This window comes from Bison bison, unplaced genomic scaffold (assembly GCF_000754665.1).
Source record: "Bison bison bison isolate TAMUID 2011002044 unplaced genomic scaffold, Bison_UMD1.0 scf7180017864331, whole genome shotgun sequence".
NCBI lineage: Eukaryota > Metazoa > Chordata > Mammalia > Artiodactyla > Bovidae > Bison > Bison bison.
Window position 1 is genome coordinate 1,059,435 of NW_011494903.1, and position 20,653 is coordinate 1,080,087.

A 20,653-nucleotide genomic window follows, 5' to 3' on the forward strand; every position below is an offset into this window, starting at 1 on the left:
CTCCTGATAATTTTGATTTGCATGTCTCTAGTAATTAGTGATATTGAACATCTTTTCATGTGCCTGTTGGCTGTTTGTCTTTTTTGGAGAAATGTTTATTTAGGTTTTCTGCCCATTTTTTGATTGGATTGTTTGGGTTTTTTGATATTGAGTTGTATCAGCTGTTTGTATAGTTTGTAAATTAACCCCTTGTTGATTGCATCATTGGTTGCAATTTCATTATTAGAGTTTTATTTTGACAGTTTATTTTAGAATTGTCAATGAGATTTCAGAAAATGAAATTTCACATTCAGAAAATGAAAAATATTTGTAATACATTGATGTCTTCCATGAAATACACATTTGTGGACACGACTGAACGACTTCATTTTCACTTTTCACTTTCATGCATTGGAGAAGGAAATGGCAACCCACTCCAGTGTCCCTGCCTGGAGAATCCCAGGGATGGGGATGCCTGGTGGGCTGCCATCTCTGGGGTCGCACAGAGTCGGACACGACTGAAGCGACTTAGCAGCAGCAGCAGCAGTATACCTCTCTAATGAATTCTTGGCCTTAGGCTTCTTTTAACCATTAAAATGTTTTAACATGAGTTTGTGGTGCTGTAGGAGAAAGGTCAGATCTCTCTTCAGGTATGCTAGAAAAAATTGGCTACTAAAGGCGCTGCTGCTGCTGCGTCGCTTTAGTTGTGTCCGACTCTGTGCGACCCCATAGACGGCAGCCCACCAGGCTTCCCATCCCTGGGATTCTCCAGGCAAGAACACTGGAGTGGGTTGCCATTTCCTTCTCCAATGCGTGAAAGTGAAAAGTGAAAGTGAAGTCTCTCAGTTGTGTCTGACTTTAGCGAACCCCATGGACTGCAGCCTACCAGGCTCCTCCATCCGTGGGATTTTCTAGGCAAAAGTACTGGAGTGGGGTGCCATTGCCTTCTCCGACTAAAGGCACTAAGTCAGATAATATCTTTGAAAGTTCATTCAGATTATCTTTAATACCAGAGAGCTTCAAGATGCTTTAATATGTGTGTTTCTCTATTAGGAATATAGTAGATTTTTCATTAGCAAAAGATTACATATGTCTTTCTTTTTTCTTGTGTGAGGCCTTGCCCTTTTCCCTTTTTTATCATTAGTGTCTGATACACAGTAGATAAGGGGTACATGTTTACTGAATTTGTGAACTGGAAAGTATATGGCAGAAAAGACACTCTTTTTTAAGATTTATTTGTTTATTTTATTATTATTAGTCTTTTGGCTGTGGTGGGTCTTTATTGCTGCACGAGGGCTTTCTCTAGTTGCAACGAGTGGGGGCGGCTCTTTGTGGGCTGTGGGCTTCTAATTGTGGTGCCTTCCCTTGTGTGGAGCACGGGCTCTAGGCATGCAGGCTATAGTAGTTTCTGCACATTGGCTTCAGGTGTTGTGGCTCTCGGGCTCTAGAGCACTGGCTCGGGAGTTGTGGCGCATGGGCTTGGTAACTCTATGGCATGGGGGAATCTTCCTGGGCCAGGGATCAAACAGGTGTCCCTTGCGTTGCAAGGCAGATTCTTAACCGCTGGACCACTAGGGAAACTAGGAAAGACACTCTTATAAGCTATATAACAGCATTTTTTGAGGCATAAACACTAAATTTGTACCTGGTCAGGTGGTAACCTCAGCTGAGTATCTTAAGCTCTGCTGGGTTGCTATGCCAGCTTGCTAGTCCAGAAATAAACCAGTAGCTAAATACACATGGTGTCCAGAGCCAAGATCAACAAATACAGAGAGGTTATCTCCAGAGATAAGTTCAAATGTGTAATGGGTTGGAAGACCACAAAGAGATCAATGAAAGTGTGGTTGGAAAAATTCCCAAGTCAGTGAATGGCCAACTGTATTCTGTTTTATGGTATGGACCTCTGTACTTGGAGGGAATTTCAGATTTTTTAAAACTACAAAGCAAATGGGTTATATCCACATTCATGCATTATTTTACTATATACAACTTTACAACTTTATTTGGACAGGGCTCCAGAGGATATCAATGGTATTGTTATATGAGATAATTGAGAGAATTTATTAAAGAGACTCTTTTTAAAGGAAGAGTCAGGGCTGAGGGAAGGCAAACATGAGTATTGAAGAACCTTAGAGTTAGTAACAGTGGAGAGCTGTTACACCAGCCCTGGCCCTGACGGGGCGAGGGGATGGGGACTGTTAGAACCCAGAAGAAAGTCTTATGGAGAGGGCTATCCAGTGTGCTGCAGGTGCCAGGGAGAGAACTAAGGGAACAGAAGTCCTGACATCATTCTCCCCTCACTCCCCTGATCCTCCTGGTGGTGCCTTTGATTGGCTGGATCCAATCAGAAGTGGATGGACTCAATCAGAAGCCAGAGGGCAGGGGACCCCATGATTCAGTCTACACAGGGCAGCCACCCTAGGTGTAGGGCAGACTGGAGGTTGAAGAATGGATCTGGAGGAACACATAGCAAATATCCAGCTTGAAGACTTAATGATTTTCATTTTTATTACTAAAGAGCCAGTGAGGAGGGGAAAGTGAAATCAAGCAATAAACTCATTTGACAGATGTCAAGAAATGTTTATGTAAAACCCTATATGGGGAAAGAGTTTCTGAGAGAGATGGAAAGGCCAGTGTAAGGGCCTCCATGCACAGTGCCTGGTGTATTTGAGGAACTGTAAGGAGGCCTGCAGAGGCAGAGAATTGAGCAAAAAGAAGAATGGGAGGAGTGAGGTCAGAGGTGTAAAAGGACATTTCAACCCATCCCAGGGGGCCACTCTAGAGAGAGACCTTTACTTTTACTCTGAATGAATGGGTACAACTGCAGGGTTTCAAGCAGAGCAGTGACATGATCTGATATATTGTAGTTTGGGCTATCATTTTTTGAGTAGATCATAGTGGGCCGGAGTAGAAGCAGGGAAGGTTACTGTGATATCCGGGCAAGATATGGTGCCAGTTCCAGAAAGGGAATGAGAAATGCTCAGATTCTGGGTGGATGCTGAATGCAGAGTAAGGATTTTCCAGAAGAGCTGACGTGGAACCTGTGTGTCAGGAGTCACTCCCTGAGTTTTGTTCTGAAGATCTGTAAGATGGGGCTGCCATCAGGTGAGGTGGAGAAGGCTGTAGGTAGAGTTGAATTGAGGGGAATAGAATTGTTTACCCAAAGAACTGGGAAATTGTTTAATGTCTGGGTGTATCTGTGCGTGCTCAGTCATGTCCAACTCTTGCAACCCAATGGACTGTAGCCCACCCAGCCCCTCTGTCCTTGGGATTTCCCTGGCAAGAATACTGGAGTGGGTTGCCATTTGGGAGAAGGGAATAAACAGAAAGTGTAAAGTCTTGTGCATAATCCGTGTTCGGAGAGGCTTTTTAATGACTTGGAGCCTTCTAGTGGACAAGTATATTATTAATCTTCAGGGAATTCTCCCCACGTTTCAAAACTGCATTCCTGAAAATACTTGCTATTTAGGCTTTAGTTTTCTTTGTAAGGGCTTCCCAGGTGGCTCAGTATTAGAAAATCTACCTGCCAGTGCAGGAGATTCAGGAGATGTGGGTTCGATCCCTGGATCAGGAAGAGTCCCTAGAGAAGGGAATGGCAACCCACTCCCGTATTCTTGCCTGGAAGATCCCATGGACAGAGGAACCTGGAGGGCTACAGTCCATGGGGTCACAAAAGAGTTGGACTTGACTGAGCACATAGGCAGCCAAGTTTCTTCAAGTAAGAATAAAATCTGCAAATATATAGATATATATTTGGCCACACTTCATGGCTTGTGGGATCTTAGTTCCCCAACCAGGGATCGAACGAACCCGGGCCACCATAGTGAAAGTGCCGAGTCCTAACCACTGGACCATCAGGGAACTCTTCTATGCAGCTATTTCCTTACACCCATGGTGAGTGGGAATTGTTATTAGATTCAGTATTGGAAGACTTGGACTATGAAACAGATCTATCAGAAAGTTGACAGGTACCTACCTGGACTGCTTTAAGATGTTTACTGTATCTGGACTGCCTGGGGAAGGTTATAGGCTTGGAAATGACACATTATGAGAATTAGGAAAGAATTAGGTGAGCGAGAATAACTACATGTTGGTATGAGAAGGATTAGGATGTGAAGATGAAGGAGGGAGAAAAGGAAGTTGTTAGGAGTAATGTCAGTGATTTGTCATATAAAATCTCAAGTTTCTGAATGTGAGGATGTTAGTGTTCCTTCGGATGTCCCTTTGATTGTAAGCTGCTTGTGTTTTCTTTCTAGGGTTGACAACTTTGGTTTGGGCCTTTTACTTAGATCCAAGCAGATAAAACGCATGGTCTCTTCCTATGTGGGAGAAAATGCAGAATTTGAACGACAGTATTTATCTGGCGAATTAGAAGTAGAGCTGACACCACAGGTAAAAAAAAAAAAAGTGTTTTTTTTATTTATAATAATACAAACTTATTTTGAAGTTTAGCTTTTTCCTTCTAGAAATTTCATTGTGTAAGAGAGGTAAGATAGAATGCTGTTTTGCCAAACCGAGAAAACTTATTTATAAGTCACACCTCTTGACTGCTAGAGGACTAATGTTTTGTTACTATGCACTGTAAAAGAAAGTATTTCTAGTGAAAATTCCAGGCTTCAGGATGAAATGTTAAATTTGGCACTGAAATGTGAATTTCACTGTGGCATGCAAAAGCACTTGCTGAAATGTTTGAAGATTGTCCCAAAAGTCAACTCCTACTAATCATAGAATTAGAAACATATGCAGAATCTGGTCTTGCTGAGACGTATCAGGAAAATGAAGCCCATGGACGGGAGTGAAACTGTCAGCATCACAGACTAAATGTTGGGGGTCAGAGCCCAGGTTTCCAGGGAACTGAAACAAAGGAAGCAATGACTGCAGTTAATCTAGCAAGTTTCCACTCACTTTATCCACCATTTCCTTTCCTGTCTGATTGAAAAGTTTGTCATTGAGGAACCTTTTTGGCCAGTCCAATATAGTTAAAGGTCCCAGTTCAAGTAGACCCTTGTTTTCAGGTTGGGACAATATTAAACTCACCATCGTTAATATCCAAGCCTATTCTCACTACTGATTAGGCAGGCAGTTATTTAGTCTGAATATGATGTACTCATCTCACACGCTAGCAAAATAATGCTCAAAATTCTCTAAGCCAGGCTTCAACAATACGTGAACTTCCAGATGCTCAAGCTGGTTTTAGAAAAGGCAGAGGAAGCAGAGATCAAATTGCCAACATCTGCTAGATCATTGAAAAAGCAAGAGAGTTCCAGAAAAAAACATCTATATCTGCTTTATTGACTATGCCAAAACCTTTGACTGTGTAGATCACAATAAACTGTGGAAAATTCTGAAAGACATGGGAATACCAGACCACCTGATCTGCCTCTTGAGAAATCTGTATGCAGGTCAGGAAGCAACAGTTAGAACTGGACATAAACAACAGACTGGTTCCAAATAGGAAAAGGAGTACGTCAAGGCTGTATATTATCACCCTGCTTATTTAACTTCTATGCAGAGTACATCATGAGAAACGCTGGGCTGGAAGAAGCACAAGCTGGAATCAAGATAGCTGGGAGAAATATCAATAACCTCGGATATGCAGATGACACCACCCTTATGGCAGAAAGTGAAGAACTAAAGAGCCTCTTAATGAAAGTAAAAGAAGAGAGTGAAAAAATTGGCTTAAAGCATTCAGAAAACAAAGATCGTGGCATCTGGTCCCATCACTTCATGGCAAATAGATGGCGAAACAGTGGAAACAGTGGCTGACTTTTTTGGGGGGGCTCCAAAATCACTGCAGATAGTGACTGCAGCCATGAAATAAAAAGATGCTTACTCCTTGGGAGGAAAGTTATGACCAACCTAGATAGCATATTAAAAAGCAGAGACATTACTTTACCAACAAAGGTCCATGTAGTCAAAGCTATGGTTTTTCCAGTAGTCATGTATGGATGTGAGAGTTGGACTATAAGGAAAGCTGAGCCCCGAAGAATTGATGCTTTTGAACTGTGGTGTTGGAGAAGACTCTTGAGAGTCCCTTGGACTGCAAGGAGATCCAACCAGTCCATTCTAAAGGACATCAGTCCTGAATGTTCATTGGAAGGACTGATATTGAAGCTGAAACTCCAATACTTTGGCCACCTGATACAAAGAGCTGACTCATTGGAAAAGACCCTGATGCTGGGAAACATTAAAGGCAGGAGAAGGGGAGGACAGAGGATGAGACGGTTGGATGACATCACCAATTCAATGGACATGAGTTTGAGTGAACTCCAGGAGTTGGTGATGGACAGGGAGGCCTGGCGTGCTGTAGTCCATGGGGTCGCAAAGAGTCGGACACGACTGAGCGACTAAACTGAACTGAACTGAATATGATATAACTAGACTGTATGTTAGGGGGTGTGTCAGCAAGTGTTTAGGGCCAGAGTTATTTCCCAGTAGGAAAACTGGGTGGAAAGGCAGGTGGTGGTGAGAGAGCAGCTGGGGAAATTAGATTTGAAATGACTAGTACCTAAAAGGGAGACAAAGTGATCAGAAGAAGATACAAAGACATTTTTCATACAGCTGTTCCTACTCTTAAACGAAATTTGAATTTCTCTTGGCTTTTTAAAAACCGGTTTAGCTTTATGTTGTAGTCTTTGTCGTTTGTATTTTTCCTTAATTAGATAACGTAGTAGATAAAATACTTAAGAGAAGGTTTAGAATACACTCTAAATAACTGGAAATTTTACATTATTATTATATAATCATGATATTGTTATTTATGATAAGATTCAGGCTGTACCTACATGTAGTACACAGTAAAACACGATATTTTATTGTATGTTTTTAAATGTATACAGTTAAAGTTATATACTTCAGATTTGAAAATTGATTTAAAAATATTACAAATAGACTTGTAAAATATGATGTTGAGAAACCAGTGGAGACATGGAAACCGAGAACATGAGTATACAAATAAGCAGTTCCATTACAAATTAAGGATTAAAAATAGAGAAGTTGTTGTCTAGAGAGTCAGTCATTGTTTTGCATTGATCTTCTAGCCTGCAGTGTTAGTGAGGTAGACCAATATGCACTGCTAGGGGTGGTTTAGATGGATAAACACCTAGAGAGCAGGGACCGTGTGGCTAAGTATTTGTGTCCACAGACAGAAGTGTGCTTAATGGACTTTTGATGCAGTGTTGTTTGCTTGCTTGTAGGGCACGCTTGCAGAGAGGATTCGTGCAGGTGGGGCTGGAGTTCCTGCATTTTACACCAGCACAGGGTATGGGACCCTGGTGCAAGAAGGGGGGTCACCAATCAAATACAACAAAGATGGCAGCATTGCCATTGCCAGTAAGCCGAGAGAGGTAAGATGCACGGATTCCAGGTGGGCTCATTGGGTAAATAAGTATAAAATCATACCTGGGTGAGAATAAAACACATTCGTTCAGTAACATACATATGCTAGGTACAATTTCTAGCTAACACTGAACATCTGCTAGTAATTAAAGTCACGTAGAGGAACCAGAATAAACAAATGAGAAGGAAAACTAATCCATAGAAATGAGAGTCAAGATTAGTTTTATGGTAGGTTTTAAGAAATTTAGGAGTGTGTATAATTGCTGATTATGTTTACTTGGAAAATAAAATACAGCTACTTTATTTAATACCATAATATGTATAGTATTAAACCCTTCATGTTCAGGCCCCTTCTGGACATGATTGAAGAATGGAAAAAAAGCTAAAGAAATCACAAATTTGTCTATAATCTTAAAAAACAGAGAATGGTTATAAATATATAATATGAGTAGAATAAATACCAAGTTTATATTATCTTCTTTATCCTTCATTTTGTACACTGGACACATTTGAGCCTTAGACTGAATAACTTCGTTTTATTTAAAGTGCTGGATAGGATGAAGTATCTTTATACTAGGTAACTTTCCTCACACATTAGAAAAGAATAGAACTCTAGATACAGGTATTTGAGATATTCAGGAGCCAGTTTTAAAAATGACACAGGCCAGTATTTCATTGCTGTATTTTTGGTGTCTTTCCTTTCTCTCTGCCCACATGGCTCATGAGAGTTAACAAAAGTCATGGACTGCTGAACTTATCTCTAGGGAAGTGAGAACTTAGTATATCAAGGGGTCTTGTCACCTTTCTTCCTATAAGGATGTTAGCTGTGCCCCTTGGGGTTGTGAGGGGAGATAAAGGTCATTGCTCTCATCCCCCTGCTGTCCCATGCTTGTCTCCAGCAGCGTCCTTCATCTTTACCTGTGCCTTTTCTGCTTAGGGTTACCTACATTGACTCAAAGTTTTTGTTAACGATTTTTATACTCTATCTTTGCTTCTTGCCTAATTAGGTTTAAAAAGTTTTCGCAAAGAAAAAGACAGGAACCTAATTATTAAGATGGATCCTAGTTAATGTAGATTAGGATAGCCAGCAAAATCTGGTGAATGCTTTGAGAACTTGCTAGAAGTTACATCATTAACTCACCCTTTGAAAACAAAGGATAGACTAGAATCTGTCCTGAATGCCTGGGTTCATTTCAGCCTGGAGTCAGGTGTAGGCATCTAGCAGTTTTGTGATTTTGTCTGAATCCCGAGGAATACAACAGATAATCTCTAGAAATGATTCTTGTTAGCCAACTTTATTTTCCTTGATTATGGTGGGAAGAGGAAATGAGTGAATTCCTTGGATTAGTGATAGTTATTTGAGGTCCTTCTGTTTGCTAAGCACTAGTCCAAATGTGGTGGAAAAAGGGGTCCTTTAGGCCAAGTCCCCCTGTAGTGGGGGATCTGACAAAGAATGAAGAAACAAATGCAAAATGTAAGAAATCAAGTAGGGCAAAGGCAGAGAGGGTGCTGAGTGGCCAGGAAGGTGTGTTCCAGGTTGGGTCAGGGGAACCTCTCTGAGAGGTGATGTTTGGGAGAGACCTGAATAAGATAGGAGAATGAGCTGGGTGATGATTGTAGGCTGTGCTCTAGTCAGAAGAAAGAGAAAGGACATGGTCCTTGGCAGGCTTGCTGAGTGTGTGCAACAGCAGGGCAGTGAGACTGGAACAGAGTGAACGAGGCAGAGAGTGGTAGGATTGGAGATTGAAGAGAGGCAGGAGCCAGGTCACATGAGCTTGGGCTTCAATGAGAGTGGTGAGGGGTTGAGAGTGTTGAATAGAAGTGGGAGAGTGATGGGACCTGAGCTACATTTTGGAAAGATCACTGTGGCTTTTGGGAGTGGGTTTTTTGTCAGAGACCCAGAAGCAGAAGCAGCGAGAGAGATGAGGGACTGTTGTATTAATACTAATCCAGTTGGAAGTAGAAGGCAGTTTAGATTGAGGTGGTGACAGTGGAATTTGTGAGAAGTGGTTGCAGTTGGGAAATACACTGAGAGCAGAGCCAACACGATTTACTGAGTAAGAAAAGACACGAATCAAGCATGCTGCTTATTGAGATGGGCCAAGTATGAGAATTAACAAGGAGCTCTTTTTGGACTTGAAGTGTTTAAGAGATTCATTGGCCTCCAAGAGTAGCTACTCAGTAGGCTTTAAGTCAGCTCAGGGAGGGTTGAGAGCTGGGATAGGAACTTTGGAGGCATCAGCAAGTGAAATTCGCTCAGTCATGTCTGACTCTTTGCAACCCCATGGACTATACAGTCCACAGAATTCTCCAAGCCAGAATACTAGAGTGGGTAGTCTTTTCCTTCTCCAGGGGATCTTCCCAACCCAGGGTCGCACCCAGGTTCTCCCTCATTGTGGTCGTGTTCTTTACCAACTGAGCCACCAGGGAAGCCCAAGAATATTGGAATGGGTAGCCTATCCCTTCTCCAGCAGATCTTCCCAACCCAGAAGTGATCAGCACGTGGTGTTTAAAACCATGTGACTTGACTGACGAGGGCTGGAGTGCAGAGAACACCTCTTTTGCGTTTAAGGGTTTAGAAGAGGCCTGGCATTTAAAGGTTGAAAAGAGGAAAAGAAGCAGCAAATAAAATGGGAGTGTCCAGTGAGTAGAGGAGATCCAGGGGAGGTGATTTGGAAGTTGGAAACTTTTACAAAGCAAGGAGTGATCAACTGTGTCAGAAAGTGAAGGAGCTGAGTAATAGGACTGGAAGTTGATCATTGCAGTTGAAAATGTGGAGGTCATTGGTGACCTTAAAGGGTGATTTTTTTGGAACAGAGGATTTTTCTGGAATGGTGAAAATTTGAATGGAGTGGATTTAAGAAAGGATGGAAAGATGAGGATGTGGAGACTGTGAAATGAGTGACTCAAGTGAATATAATAGCTAGTTTGACAAAACCAATTCTGTCCCTGTTTTTAAATTTTAAAATAGCTAACACTTAGCAACTGCTGATGTGTAGCCCCTTTAGGAAGTTATATAATTGGAAAAAAAAAATTTCAGTGTTTTTACTTTGCCCTGAGTTGGCATTTGTTCAGATGTGTTTTTCTAGGTCTGCATGGAAAAGACTCAACTATCATCATTAGTGATGACTGAAATTCTTAAGACTTAAAAAAACTAAGGCAGGAGGAGAAGGGGACAACAGAGGATGATATGGTTGGATGGCATCACTGACTTGACAGACATGAGTTTGTGTAAGCTCCATGAATTGGTGATGGACAGGGAAGCCTGGCGTGCAGCAGTCCATGGGGTCACAAAGAGTCGGACATGACTGAGTGACTGAACTGAAAAAACTATTGATGTGTATCTTACAAATATCCTTCATATAATTTATCTAAGTTCATATTAATATGATCCTCATTCATCTGTGATTCCCTAAATTCATTCATTTTTTCTGACATAATGTGTCATAATACTTTTAAGGAAACTGTTCTGTAAGAAATGATTTCTGTTTTAATGTAAATCAAAACTACAGTGAAGTAACACCTCACACTGGTCAGAATGGCCATCATCAAAAAGTTTACAAATGATAAGTGCTGGAGAGACTGTGGAGAAAAGGGAACCTATACTGATGGTGGAAATATAAATTGGTGCAGCCAGAGTGGAAAACAAGAAGTTAAACTAAACATAGTTACTGGTCATAATGGCCGTCATCAAAAAGTCTACAAATAATAAGTGCTGGAGAGGCTGTGGAGAAAAGGGAATCTATACTGATGGTGGGAATATAATTTGGTGCAGCCAGAGTGGAAAACAGTCCCACTCCTGGGCATATATGGAAAAGATAAAAACCCTAGTTCAAAGAGATATATGCACCCCAGTGTTTTATAGCAGTATTATTTACAGTAGCCAAGAAACAGAAGCACCCTAAATGTCTATCAACAGGTGAATGGTTAAAGAAGATGTAGTGGATATATACAATGGAATATTGCTTAGCCATAAAAATGAATTAATTCCATTTGCAGTAACATGGATAGACCTAGAGCTAAATGAAATCAGTCAAATACAGAATAGCATATGCTGTCACATATGTGGAAACTAAAAGATTGATACAAGTGAACTTATTTACACAACAGGAATAGACTCACTGACATAGCAAACAAACTTATGGTTACCAGTGGGTAAAGTGAGGGAGAGGGATAAGTTAGGTGTTTGGGATTAACATATACACACAATTATATAAAAATAAGAACCTACTCTAACACAGGGAGCTTTATTCAATATCTTATAATAACCTATAATGGAAAATAATCTGAAAAAGAATATATGTATGTATACGTGTACATGTGCTGTGCTTAGTCACTCAGTCATGTCTGACTCTTTGTGATCCCATGGACTGGAGCCCACCAGGCTCCTCTGTCCATGGGGATTCTCCAGGCAAGAATTCTGGAGTGGGTTGCCATGTCCTCCTCCAGGGGATCTTCCCAACCTAGGGATTGAACCCAGATTTCCCGAATTGCAGGTGGGTTCTTTACTGCCTGAGCCACCAGGGAAGCCCAAGAATACTGGAGTGGGTAGCCAATCCCTTCTCCAGGGGAACTTCCCAGCCCAGGAATAGAACTGGGGTCGCCTACATTGCAGGCAGATTCTTTACCAGCTGAGCTACGCAGGAATCCCATGTATATACATATATGCGATATCTGAATCCTATATCTGGGATTTGAATCACTTTGCTATATACCTGAAACTAATGCAATATTATAAATTAACTATGATTTTTTTAAAAAGTTTCTTTTTTTAAATCATAGTTTAAGAAAAGTATATGTACCCAAACTCTCAAAACTTTCTGTAAAATGCATGCAGTTTTTTTTCCACTAGGAGGCGCAGTAGGAATGAGAATGGACTTCAGCCTTCAAATGGCTTCCATCCCATGTGGTGATGGAGTGTGATGTTGATTTTGTTCCCTCTGTTTGTTTCAATTCCCAGAGCTAAGTCCCCATGAAGAAAAAGGGAACAAAATGCCACAGCATAGTTTTGCTTTATGCTTTTTCTCCCCATCTCTTCCATCTGGAGTAGAATTAAAAGTCAATAAACATAAAAAATCAATAACCTTCCATTAGAACAGTAATGACAGAAAAGAAGGTGTAGTAGAATAAAATATAATAGTCATAGTGGCCATCAAAAACCATGAAGCACCTGTGAGTAAACCTAGAAAATATATACAGAGCTTTTTTGGGGGGAATTGTAAAACTATTGAAGGAGGTAAAAGAAGACTTTAAAAAATAAAGGCCTATATTATGCTCACAGGTGGGATATGGCATATCACTTCTCTCCAGATTAGTCTATAAATTCTAGGAATCCCAATTAAAATCTCAGCAGATGATTATGAATTAATTAGGAGAGAGGAATGGATTTTTATAACTATTTTAGGTAGGAAAGTAATGCATTGCCTGTTTCATGCAACTATATAGTTTTTTTCTAGAGTGGAGGGAAACTGAAAGTGTTAGTCTCTCAGCCGGGTTGGACTCTTTGTGACCCCATGGACTGTAGCCCGCTGGCTCTTCTGTCTGTGAATTTCTCCAGGTGAGAATACTGGAGTGTGTTACTATGCTCTCCTCCATGGGATCTTTTCGACCCAGGGATCAAAGCCAGGTCTCCCACGTTGCAGGTGGACTTCCTACTGTCTGAGCCACCAAGGAGGCCATAGAGTGGAGGGAAAGAGGGGCCTTTTTCGTGTCAGTATGTAACTTATTCACAGAAATAGTAAAGTGAGTGCTAACACATGCAATCTATACCATAAGCATGTAGAATTTTCAGTTCCTCAGAGTTACCAAGCTCTCCTACCACGGGGCCTTTGCACATGCTGCTTCCTTAGTTTCCTCTTCACCACTTTGAGTGAACCCTGATCCAGGGGTCCCCAGCCTCCTGGATCTAATTCCTGATGATCTGAGGTGGAGCTGATGTAATGGTAATAGAAATAAAGTGCACAATAAATAAAATGCACTTGAATCATCCCCAAACTACCCTCTACACCTGTCTATGAAAAAATTATCTTGCACGAAATCTGGCCCCTGGTGCCAAAAAAGGTTGGGGACTGCTGGCCAACACTGCTCATCCTAGAAGTCTCAGTTTAGATCTTCTCCTGCTTGCCCTAACTAGGCTTGTATCCCTTTTATCTGTCTCTGTCAGAGCAGGTGGGTCTTCCCAGGTGGCTCAGCAGCAAAGAATGCACCTGCCCCTGGGTTGGGAAGTTAATAGTTTAGTAAAACACATAAGAAAATAAGTAAGTTATACTTAGGCAAATAAGTAACTAGCAGGGCTTCTCAGGTGGCTCAGTGGTAAAGAATCTGCCTACCAATGCAGGAGACACAAGAGATGTAGGTTTGAGCTGAGGGTGGAGAAGATCCCCTGGAGTAGGAAATGGCAACCTGCTCCAGTATTCTTACCTGGAAACTTCCATGGACAGAGGAGCCTGGTGGATTACAGTATATGGGGTCTCAAAGAGTCAGACACAACTGAGCAACTGAGCACACACATACACACACATCAGAGCAGGTATCACACCCAACCAAGCCCTGTGCAGATCCTGACGATGCCGTTTGTCTCTTGCAGGTGAGGGAGTTTAAAGGTCAGCATTTTATCTTGGAGGAAGCAATCACAGGGGATTTTGCTTTGGTGAAAGCCTGGAAGGCAGACCGAGCCGGAAACGTGATTTTCAGGTAGTACAATGGTTTTAAAAAATGTTCAACGTAATGCCTGTTAGCAACTTTATGTTTCCGAAATCATGATTACAAAATGGATATCTTGATGTGTTTGGTATTTAAAAATCTATTTTAAAGATTGGTTAGTATCAGTCACGTGTGTGTGTGTGTGTGTGTGTGTGTGTAGGTGTGCATGTGTGTAGGTGTGTGCAGAACCATTGCTGTGTGGCCATGCTGGTTTGGTGCACTTGAGGACATCTGTTCTGACTGATTGGTGCCCATGGTGCACTGTTTGTTAACTATTTGAATCTATTCTAGTCTTGTATATAGTCGCATATACTTTTGTCCTGTGTAATTTAGCGGTGAAGACTAATTACCGTGTTGTGACATACTTAGAAAAGTTGACAAAAGCACACAATTATATTTAATTTTGACATCGTTATTTATATGCATTGTCTTAAAACACCTAAGTGAGTTTGATATGCTGGAAAAATATTGGTAATAACCATTTAGATCAGTTCTTTTCTGAGCTTGTTGGTGTCTACTAGGAAATGCTTATAAAGATGATGTTTGGAAAGTTGATTAACATTAATAATGCCTAGCTTTCATTTTCATTATCTGGATGGCCACAGATAGATTAAGCCACTTAATGGATTTCAACATCTTTTGATTATGCTAAGCATACTAAATACCAAGTTTCAGTATCTTGGATTTAGGTATTATGTAGTTGTTTTTTGAAAATTGTGCCACCTTTGAATATACTCATAAAAGCTTTCAAAATGTTTGGTTTTGAAGACTTCACCTGTTAGGTTACCGAACTAGTTTTCTTTTTTATAATATGGTCCATTTCCTGCTTTTTGTTAGTGATTTTTAAAAAATCTTTACCAAATACAGCTTTGGTATGATCACAATTAAATTATCAGTGATCACTCTCATGTTACTGTTTCATTTCTGAATATCTTATATGACATTGGCTTCCCTGGTGGCTCAGCTGGTAAAGAATCTGCCTGAAATGCCTGAGACCAGAGTTCAGTCTTTGGAATGGGAGGATTCCCTAGAGAAGGGAATATCTAACCACTCCAGTATTCTTGTCTGGAGAATCCCATGGACAGAGAAGCCTTGCAGGCTACAGCTCATGGGGTCACAAAGGGTGGACACCACCAAGTGACTAACACTTTATATGACATTAACTATACTGTATTTGATTTTTTGAGCTTAGCCAATTTTTTTTGTTTGTTTGATTTTTTTTTTTTGATGGGGCCACAGCACTTAGGATCTTAGTTCCTTGACCAGAAATCGAATCTGTGTCTCCTGCAGTAGAAGTGCAGAGTCTTAACCACTGGACTGCTAGGGAAGTCCCCATATTTGGTCAGTTTTTGGTATTATAACTAGTTTTAGCAATTACAGAGGACATTGACTGCTATCTACCTTTATTTGACACCTTGGTGTAATGTTTTTGAAGCTAGTTTTTTTTTTTTTTTTTGGAAAATTAATGAAATTGTATAGTAGCAAATGAAAATGAATTACTTAAAATATTTCCATGAGTTTATCCTGTGCTTTACTGCCTGTTGTCTAAAGACAGCACAAGAGCTATTCTGAGCACAGACTTTATGCCTATGGTTTCTGCTCAGTAGCCATTGAGCTTTGATGTGAAATGAGAGTGCTTGTCGCCAGCGGTCAGGTGGCCTAGATTCTTAAGATCCTGACTTCTAGGCTGACCTTCACGTTGAGTGGGACAGCTGGTACAGAGGTCTGTCTAGGCCATTGGTAGAGTGGGCGGGCCCTGCATCCCTGCACCCCAGGCCACTCTGTCCTTGGAGCTTTTGATGCTGGATGTTTGATGGAATCCAATACAGTAGCTTGTGAAAGTACATAGAGATATTCCTCTCTCAAGGACACACCTATCCTTGAATCCAAGTGAAAGAAACATTACTAGCACAAAGGGCTGGTAAGACACAGCTGTGAATTATTCCTCTTTACCAAAGAATTTTTCCTTCCAATTTACACTCTTAGAAACAAGAACACATTTCAATTTTTATTATTAGAGTAAGTGCATAAATTTAGGAACTTGGGAATGCAGAAGCATCAGCAAAATTGGCCCCCTCTTTTTATACCTCAGGGTCTGATGTGGAGGTTGTAGTTTCAAAAATTTCATTGGAAGTTGGTTCTCCAGAATGATCTTTATAAGTGACTCACAAATTACCCATGAATGTTCAGTTAATTTCAGCAATAGATGTCTCTTTAATAATGAGTATAATTATTATACCTTCTCAGATAAAGCACTTGCTACTTTTCTTAATATTTAACAAGAGCAAGTTCGGTGAAATATTTAACTATAGAAACAAAGTAGCATTTCAGTTAAAAGATTTAGAGAAATTAGACTCATTAATATCCATTTTATTTTTCTGTATATTATATGTTGAAAATGAAAAATAGTTCTTTCTCTTAACCCCATAAATATGATATGATTCCATTAAGTGGCCATTGCATTGTTTTTATATATAAAATAGCTATAGAACTTACAGAAAATACGATATACTCTTTTAAAAAAATTCACAGAGTCTTAGATTGCAAAAATTCTTTTTATCTGTAATTAAAGCTGAGAGAGACACTTCTAATTTTTGGCATTCTTTCCACACTTCCTTATTCCCTCACCCCTAATGTAGGAAAAGTGCAAGGAATTTCAACTTGCCGATGTGCAAAGCTGCAGAAACCACAGTGGTGGAGGTAAGAGAAGAGGTTATTTCTGATTTCCTAATGTTACTTTTTTAAAGTTGATGTTATGTGTTAGTTTAAGAAAAAGTACTACAGTTCATTTGTTTTCATGAAGAGGGACAGTGACCATTTTTTTTTTCATTTTAGATGTTGAAGGATTGTATTTAAATATATGATAGTTGAAATTTTGCTGGAATTTGAGCTCTCTGGTTAGCTAGGATCTCAGCAGAATGCTCACTTTGGGAACCAAGCTATGAGGCTGACCAGCTCATGAAAGTTCTTTGGTACTTGAGCAAAGTGGACCTTCTTGGGTAAAATCTCAGGGATGAATTTTTCTAAACAGAATCCCAAGGAAAATAATAAGTTGTATCAGGAGAAGTTCTTTATCTCACTGTGACAGAAAGTGGTGATACTTTGCTCCTCAAGAAAGGAGGGTAATACAACTCATTGCTTTGATGTAGTTCTGTATGGAACAGTTGAATTAATGCACTAACTGACTCTCCTTTAAACATCTCAGGGTTCGTTTGGAAGAGACTTGAATAATTCTAGAACGTGCCTAGGGTTAAAGCTCTGGGATAGAAATAGGTGCTTATACCAAAACCCTGCCTTTTTGTGTGTATATATTGGAACTTGAAAGGAGACTTCAAAATAATTCATGTAGGCTTTGAGGATCACTTTGGAACCAGATTTTCATGGGATTTGAGATACATTTCCCCATGGGAGGGCTTTATAGGATCCCATCTTGGGATCTGGAAATGAGAATGTATGTTCTTGATTTTTCTTGTTATGGTACCATTGTATTTGACATCTTTTCATTCCTTCAAGCACTTGGCCAAGATGATATTTCATGGAGGCAGTGCTGCTGTATTTTTGAAACAATCAAATGTTAGAATTCTCTTGGAAAGTACAGTGTATTATTATTTTACTAGATAGCCATAGTTTGGCTTCTTTTTTTTTCCCCTCTTATGGAAGAATGGTTAATTGACAATATTTGAAGTGTACTATTTTTAAAGTGCTGGGAAATGTGGTACTTTCAACATTGGCAGGATGGTTTCTTTTGCAATGGCTTCAGTATATTTTCTGCATTTAAAATGGATAATGTGATTTAATCTGTGCAGTTTTTTTTCAATCGAATCATCTTAATGACTTTGTCTTTTCATACACCTGTAACGGTACTGAAAAAAGCCTATAACACAGCTTGAACTAATTGGTAGTTTAACTCTGTTGATTGTATGTACCTCTGTAAAACTGCCACAAACGAGTATTTTTTCTCTGAGTACTATGGGGTCAATATACATTGTCCTGGGTGATTTTCTTTCTTTTTTTCCCTTTTATAATCCAGTTCTTTTCAGCCAGTCTTATCTCTTCCAAAAGCAGGAAGTGAACCTCTAGTAGTTTGAGAGTTAATGAAGATATTTGAAAAGACGTTCGCTGTTGGCATAAGGGAAAGGGAGATAAAATCCTTTAATTGAGCCTGCAAATATGATAAAGGCTGCCCTCCCATGTACAAGAACAGACGTCTCTTATTCACAGCACTCTGTCCTGTTAGACTCACGTTAGGATCCCCTTCAATATAGTGCTGCTGACTGCCACTCCTAATTGATTATACCTGCACTGTCCAATATGCTAGCCAGTGCCCACATGCAACTTTTAAAATTTAAACTGTTGTTGTTCAGTGACTAAGTTGTGTCCAACTCTTTGTGACTCTACGTACTACAGCATGCCAGGCTCCTCTGTCCTTCACTGCCTCCCAGATTTGCTCAAACTCATGTCCATTGAGTCGGTGATGCCATCCAACCATCTCATCCTCTATCACCCCCTTCTCTTCCTGCCCTCAGTCTTTCGCAGCATCAGGGTCTTTTCCAGTGAGTCAGCTCTTTGTATCAGGTGGCCGAAGGATTGGATATTCAGCTTTAACATTAGTCCTTACAAAAAATATTTAGAGTTGATTTCCTTTGGGATTGACTGGTTTGATCTCCTTGCAGTCCAAGGAACTCTCAAGAGTCTTATCCAGCACCACAGTTCAAAAGCATTAATTCTTCAGCACTCAGCTTTCTTTATGGTCCAGCTCTGACATTCATACATGACTAATGGAAAAATGACAGTTTTGACTATATGGACCTTTGTCAGCAAAGTGATGTCTCTGCTTTTGACTATTCTGTCTAGGTTTGTCATAGCTTTTCTTCCAAGGAGCAAACGTCTTTTAATTTCATGGCTACAGTCACTGTCCGCAGTGATTTTTGGAGCCCAAGAAAATGAAACCTGTCACTACTTTCCCCATCTATTTGCCATGAAGTGATGGGATTGGATGCCATGATCTTAGTTTTTTGAATGTTGAATTTTAAGCCAGCTTTTTCACTCTCCTCTTTCATCCTCGTTAAGAGGCTCTTTAGTTCTTTTTCACTTTCTGCCATTAGAGTGGTATCTGAGGTTGTTGATATTTCTCCCGGTAATCTTGATTCCAGCTTATGCTTCATCCAGTCCAGCATTTTGCATGATGTACTTTACATACAAGTTAAATAAGCAGGGTGACAATACACAGCCTTGACGTACTCCTTTCCCAATTTTGAACCAGTCCATTCATTGTTCTATGTCCAGTCCTGACTGTTGCTTCTTGATCTGCATACAAGTTTCTCAGGAGACAGGTCAAGTGGTCTGGTATTCCCATGTCACGAAGAATTTTCGAGTTTGTTGTGATCCACACAGTCAAAGGTTTTAGCATAGTCAATGAAGCAGAAGTAGGTGTTTTTTCTGGAATTCCTTGCTTTCTCTATTATCCAACAGATGTTGGCAATTTAATCTCTGATTCCTCTGCCTTTTCTAAATCCAGCTTGTACATCTGGAAACTCTCAGTTCATGTACTGCTAAAGCCTAGCTTGAAGGATTTTGAGCATGAGAAATGAGCAGAATTGAACATTCTTTGACATTGCCTTTCTTGGGATCCATTCCTGTGGCCACTGCTGAGTTTTCCAAATATATTGGCATATTAAATGCAGCACTGTCACAGCATCATCTTTTAGGATTTGAAATAGCTCAGCTGGAATTCCATCACCTCCACTAGCTTTGTTCATAGTAAGGCTTCCTCAGGCCCACTTGACTTCACACTCCAGGATTTCTGGCTCTAGGTGAGGGACCACATGATCATGGTTATCTGGGTAATTAAGATGTTTTTGTATGGTTTTTCTGTGTGTTCTTGCCACCTCTTCTTAATGTCTTCCACTTTTGTTATGTCCTTACTGTTTCTGTCCTTTATTTAAATTAAAAAATTTAAATTAATCTAAATAAAAGTTCAGTTTCTCTTCATTGGTTCCATATACTAGTGACTACTGTGTTGATCAACATAGATAAAGAACATGATCATCCCTGTAGAAAGTTTGATTCAGTTCAGTTGCTCAGTCGTGTCTGACTCTTTTCGACCCCATGAATCGCAGCACGCCAGACCTCCCTGTCCATCACCATCTCCTGGAGTTCACTCAGACTCACATCCATTGAGTCGGTGATGCCATCCAGCCATCTCATCCTCTGTCGTCCCCTTTTCCTCCTGCCCCCAATCCCTCCCAGCATCAGAGTCTTTTCCAATGAGTCAACTCTTCGCATGACTGCAAGGATTTCCAACCAGTCCATTCTAAAGGAGATCAGCCCTGGGTGTTCTTTGGAAGGAATGATGCTAAAGCTCAAACTTCAGTACTTTGGCCACCTCGTGCGAAGAAAGTTTGATTAGATCAGATCGGATCAGATCAGTTGCTCAGTCGTGTCCGGCTCTTTGCGACCCCGTGAATTCCAGCACGCCAGGCCTCCCTGTCCATCACCAACTCCCGGAGTTCACTCAGACTCACGTCCATCGAGTCAGTGATGCCATCCAGCCATCTCATCCTCTGTCGTCCCCTTCTCCTCCTGCCCCCAATCCCTCCCAGCATCAGAGTCTTTTCCAATGAGTCAACTCTTG

The 20,653-nt window shown here is 40.5% G+C and overlaps 1 protein-coding gene across 1 annotated transcript in view; it reads left to right on the forward strand.

The window, feature by feature from the left end:
* The window catches only part of OXCT1 (3-oxoacid CoA transferase 1), a 161,959-nt gene that overhangs the window by 25,449 nt on the left and 115,857 nt on the right, over positions 1-20,653 (forward strand). Inside the window, exons 4-7 of the mRNA XM_010853715.1 lie at positions 4,236-4,371; positions 7,176-7,325; positions 13,904-14,010; positions 16,659-16,719. Of these exons, the coding sequence (XP_010852017.1) occupies positions 4,236-4,371; positions 7,176-7,325; positions 13,904-14,010; positions 16,659-16,719 (454 nt within the window). The remainder of the gene's footprint in view (positions 1-4,235; positions 4,372-7,175; positions 7,326-13,903; positions 14,011-16,658; positions 16,720-20,653) is intronic.